We start from the raw sequence: 5,847 nt of genomic DNA on the forward strand, positions 1-5,847 counted from the left end.
TCTGGTCTCATACTGCCCCCCAACAAAATAGAAAATTTAGGAAACCTCTTTTGCTTTCTACTAGGCGTAAATAACCCGCATGGATGACTCTGGCTACAGAGCACCCAGACACCGAAGGGCCGGCATCGTCCTTCAAGGTCTAGCCCTGGCTTCCTCCAGCACCGGGCAGGACTGCGTAGAAAACCAGATTACCTTCAGTCAGGCTTGGGGAACCTCAGGGGAATGATAATCCCTCTTTAATCGTCCCTCCCTTGGAAAGTATAGAAAAGGCAATATCGCCAACTTGCCATGAGTTAAATGCTCATGATCTCACTGATGAAAACATTTCTGGTCCCAACCCCCATCAAACAACCATAAAGTAATGAAAGGGAAGTATTTGTTGAGCATTCCTATCTACTAAATGAGACTCTTTCATACACATAATTTCAATGAATGTTCACAATGAATCCCTGGGAGGCAGGAATTGCTTTTCTCACCATACATGTGAGAAAATGAGACTTAGAGAATTTAAGATCTTGCCACTAGAATATGCCAGAGTCAGGATTAAAGTCCACAGCCGTTTAAGTTCCAAACACACTTTATTCCTACATTACTCAACTTTACATGTGCTTATAAGAGATCATACCCATGGAAATTCATTAGTAGCCCTGAGAATCGGGGATCCTGCAATTAGATAAGAGTATATTAGTAATAAATAAACCTTCTAATCAATAAGAACCCTTGTGTCAGGCATCGAACAAAGAACCAGGGGAATACCGTAGAGGAAGAGAAGGTCTGATGCGGGGGAGGGGGGGAAGGGTTACTATGGAAACAGGAAACTTCAGGGGCAGGTCGGAAAACTGTGCTTCCTCGAACTATTTGTACATCTGGACAAAAATGATAGAAACTCATGATACTTCTCCAAGAATGCTGTAGTTCAACATTTCTGTTACAGATACAAAGAAACCCAGAAATAAGCACAAAAAATATTCTTTTCCAAGGATGTACAAAAGATTTGTCCCCTCGGGGCTTTCAGTCACAGGGGCGTATCTGTCATCTCAATCACTACATCATTTTATAATAATCTCTTCTTCTGTAAACGTCTCACCCTGAACCATGAGGTCTTGGACTGGATCTCATTCATATGTGTGTCCCTAACACACAGCATCTGGTCATAATCACATTGCTTAACACTTGTATAGCACCTGAAATTTCTTGATTTGGGAGTTCTTGGGTAAGGTAGGGTACACTGCCATTAATCTTTATCATTAGTATTAGCTAAGATAATAATTTTGAATGATATGCTTCTTTAAGTGGGACAAACACAAGTCTACCTTATAATTCCCCTCCCATTTATTTACATTCCAGTATGCTCTAGAGAGTAACAAATGTCCAAGGGATTGGGAATACATAGAATTCTAATGATGCTCTCTTCAGTACTATATTCCTATTGTAAACTGAGATTTCTCTTTTTGGCTTGAAAGATAAAACTTAGCTCCTGTAGCACAGAAATCCTTAGGCATTATTGGTCTTGTACAATCCTCATGCCCAGGGTGAAAAAAATGGTGAGGATTCTTACTCTGCAAGTTCTAGGAAGGAAGGCTTTCTGACATCATGAGGTAAGTAACAACATGTCAAGTGAACTTTTTAATTTGTATGACTAGGAATTATTGAGAAGCTGTTAGGTACCTAATACGGTTCTAGATACTGGGGAGAATTCAGGTGAAAATACATACAATTTACATCATCCCCTCAAGGGTACAAAATCCAATGGAAAAGAGAGATGAGAAAAATGCAATACAATATTTCAAAAGTAAGTAAACAACAAATCAGATTGGCAATTAATGTCTTATATGAATTCTGAGACAGAAACATCTCCTTTATGGGGAGAGATCAAGAAAGTTCGTGATTTGGCTGGGGCTTCAGAGTAATGGTAAAACATTTCTAAATTTAAAAAATGGATAACAAGTTAATGTCAGCAAGGAATAGAGGCAGAGAAGACGCAACACGTCTGTACGATAGTGAGGCATCACATACAGAACCATAGATGATCACAAAAACATTTTGGTTTCCAAAACAAGGGATTGGAGTATAAAGCCATGAGTAAAATTTTGAGGAGGGGAGCAACATGATACCATTTATATTTCAGAAGTTGTACTGGGCATCAGGGGCAAGATGGACCGGAGAGATGTGGGGTGGGATGGGAAGGAGGGGTTCAATGGGGTATCTGTAGGCATTAAGAGAAGTGATGGAAATGGACAAGAGTCCCGAGGAAGTTCTCTCTGCAGGAGGAAGGACTCTGAGGTGGGCATTGGAGGATGCAGAGGTATATTCCATCCTGGAAAACTTGTTCCAGATTGGAGAACAGAATGAAGGCTTGGAAGCAAGAGTCCGAGTAATCAGAGTAGAAGAAGGTGGAGGCAATGACCACACCAGAGAGTGTGGCCAACGGGGGCGGGGAGAATGCAGGTGCAGGTCATGGGGAGGTGGGAGCTAAACGTCGGAGTGTAAGAAGAATGCTAAGGGGAAGGTGCTGAGAGTCATAGACAAATTCACCTCTCCGTGTAGTGTGTTCAGATGATTCACTCTGCAACTGACGGTATGGGACAGGGTGGGGACAAGAAGCCGATGGCAAGGTCTGTGGGATAAACAAAGTGCGGAGTTACGAATGTGCATAACAGCCACAACCTGCAAGAGAAGACGGAGGGAGAGTAGGGTCTGAGAAATGTCAAGAATGGTTTGCCTATGCTGTTATGGTGACTCTGGACACTCACCTGGTTGTCCACGTGGCTGATTTTAGGCACCTTTTTGTCTTAAAATTAAACCGCATGGAGGGGGAATCATGAATTTAGAGCACGGATCTTAACACCTGCTCTATCGTGGCCAATTTCTTGTGATTCTACTTGTTTTCAGAGGTCTCTCTTGACACTATCTCCGCCTCTCTTGGATTGTCTCTGAATGATGTACCTTCCATGGAGCGGGGCAACGGGACCCTGGTGACAGAGTTCGTCTTCCTCGGCTTCTCTTCTCTGGCCGGGCTGCAGCGGCTGCTCTTTGTTGCCTTCCTGCCCCTCTACCTGTTCACTCTGGGCACCAATGCCACCATCGTTTCCACCATCGTGCTAGACAGAGCCCTTCACGCCCCCATGTACTTCTTCCTCGCTGTCCTCTCCTGCTCTGAGACCTGCTACACCTTCGTCATCGTACCCAAGATGCTGGTTGACCTCCTGGCCCAGAAGAAGACCATCTCCTTCCTGGGCTGTGCCATCCAGATGTTCAGCTTCCTCTTCCTCGGCTGCTCTCACTCCTTCCTGCTGGCGGCCATGGGGTATGACCGCTACGTGGCCATCTGTAACCCTCTGCGCTACACGGTGCTCATGGGACACGGGGTGTGTGTGGGACTCGTGGCTGCTGCCTGTGCCTGTGGCTTTACTATTGCACAGATTATCACCTCCGTGGTATTCCACCTACCCTTCCGCACCTCCAACCAGCTCCATCATTTCTTCTGTGACATCGCCCCTGTCCTCACGGTGGCATCTCATCATACCTACCTGAGTCAGATTGTCATCGTCATGCTCTGTGCACTGGTCCTGGTTATCCCCCTGTCACTGATTTTGGTGTCCTATATTCACATCATCTCTGCCATACTCCAGCTTCCTTCCACATTGGGCAGGTACAAAGCCTTCTCCACCTGTGCGTCCCACCTCATTGTTGTCACCATCCATTATGGCTGTGCCTCCTTTATCTACTTACGGCTCAAGTCCAACTACTCCTCAAGCCGAGATGCTCTCATATCAGTCTCCTACACCATCCTGACTCCCTTGTTCAATCCGCTGATTTACAGCTTGAGAAATAAGGAGTTCAAGTCAGCTCTTCGCAGAGCTGCGGGAAAAACCATTTCCCTGCCACGATGTTAACCGAGCTCCTGCTCTTCCCAAGCCATTAAAGCACAAGGCATACCAGGAAAAATTCCCAGAGCAGAAATGATTGAGCAAGTGAGCACAGTTTTCAGGAGCAGAGATCATTTCCTTCATTTCCAAGCATAAAATTCAGAAAAACGCATCTTCTTGCTGTGATCACATTAAGTATTGCTCACTGAAGTTTTTTCAACTGAGGGAAAAATAATAGATGGCGACTATAGGAAAACTTGGGTGTGTCCAGAACCCTAGGCTATGGCAAATACTATCATTCAGTCTCAGCCAGACGAGAAGCCGACCTGAAAAATACTGCGCAGCCCTGGTTCTCTGTTTCAGGGACCCAGGAAGTTCCTGTTTCCATATTTCTCCCTTTCTGGGTATTTCCTGAATTTTGGTTTTTCAATATTGGCAGACCACAATGTTTCAATGAGGTAATGTTTGCGCACTGAGCGGGACCATGTTCAGCGCCTAAGATGCATCCAACTAAAGTCCAAGCAAGAAAATTCTGGAAGAAGTGATCTGTTTCTGTGTTTCTGATGTATTATGGGAGCTGACTTTTTTCTAATTTTCTATGCACTGACACAAGCGTAAACTTGGTTAGTATCTCTTGAAGGTACCGTCGGAAGCATGGGTTAAAGAGAACACCTAAAATGTCTCAGCGTGGCCAACAAAAGGAGGCTAAGCTTCAACCTTTTTCACTAACTCTTTGGCAAATAGAAATCCCTGTGTAACGAGCAAACAGTTCCTGTTCTCCCTGAAGCTCAGGAGTCTGCATGTGCAATGGAGACCAGAACTTGCCTGGGACATTTTGGTTTTCTCTCCTTCCTGCAGGAGTGAGAGTAAACAGGGCTCTCGGCTCTGGGCAGAAAGCTGCCTTCTGGCTTTAGGTGTTGAGATGCACCTGCCAATAAAGGTCTTCTAACTGAGTTATCTGTTTCCGCACTTTTCCTTTTCCTTCCACCAGATGCCCATCCATATCCCTGCCTGGGCTTGAAGCAGGAGGGAGGGGACCCGGATGTCTCCTTTGCAATTCCCGGTTTGTTGCCGGATGGTGAGCTTGCCTGCAGGGCTGTTAAGTCAACTTCACTTCTTCCATTTCTTGAGGGTGGGGCCTGAAAAGCACAGAGACTAAAGCGAAGTTCATTTCTTTGGCCATCAGGTTCTCTCTCCCTTGGGTCTGTTGTGCAGCCAAGGCCCAGCCTATCAAGTGACTCGCGAAAAGGAAATAAACTGGTAACCCCCAGGAGTCAGCCTCGTGCATTAATTGTTCAAACCTGCAGGGTGCGCTGCTGTTTCAAGGTTGTTACTTGGTGTGCACTTGGGGCAGCCCAGAGGTCACAGGGTAGGATCTATACTTTGTAGGTAAGGAACCAGCTGTCGGAGAATTAAAACGCCTTGCCCCCTGGTGAGTAGGGCCAATGCTGAGCCCCCATCATCTGCCTCCTTTAATGGCTCGCCTTCAGTGCTCTCACGTGACCCCTGGCGAAGAAGGACCTTTTTAATTAGTAGACGGTTAAACGCGTTAAGTATTCGTCTTCGGCAGCAGAAGACGACACCGTGTGGCGTAAGACGAACTCTCACCGATGGGATAAATGGCCTGCACATCACACTGTGTGGCGAATCCCCTTCCTAACACGGAAGGGGATTTGAGTATAGGTGGGGGGTGGGGGCGTGGCATAAGAAAACCTCCCCCGCTTTCCTCTGGTCTTGTCTAAGACTCGTGGGCACTGAAACTTGGAGTCAGATAGCAGAACCCTGATAAGTGGGTAGAAAGGTCACGTGTGTTAGAATGACTCTTTTCCTGGGATAATTTGCTAGCACATTATCCCTATATAATCCTATATAATTTTTCGTCCTTACTTTTTTTTTATGTGACCAGAGAATTCATTTGACCTCGGGCCTGACCTCATGGGTTAGAACTGAACATCCTGCTCTCCTTCCTCCTCTTTCA

General features: G+C 45.8%; 1 protein-coding gene across 1 annotated transcript; it reads left to right on the forward strand.

Moving 5' to 3' along the window:
- The first annotated feature begins 2,878 nt into the window (after positions 1-2,878).
- On the forward strand, positions 2,879-3,896 carry LOC122476217 (olfactory receptor 10K2-like). Its single transcript, XM_043568648.1, has one exon. It carries the CDS (start codon positions 2,952-2,954, stop codon positions 3,894-3,896), a length of 945 nt encoding a protein of 314 aa, XP_043424583.1. The 5' UTR covers positions 2,879-2,951.
- Positions 3,897-5,847: the final 1,951 nt, after the last annotated feature.

Source organism: Prionailurus bengalensis, chromosome E4 (assembly GCF_016509475.1).
Source record: "Prionailurus bengalensis isolate Pbe53 chromosome E4, Fcat_Pben_1.1_paternal_pri, whole genome shotgun sequence".
NCBI classification, from domain to species: domain Eukaryota; kingdom Metazoa; phylum Chordata; class Mammalia; order Carnivora; family Felidae; genus Prionailurus; species Prionailurus bengalensis.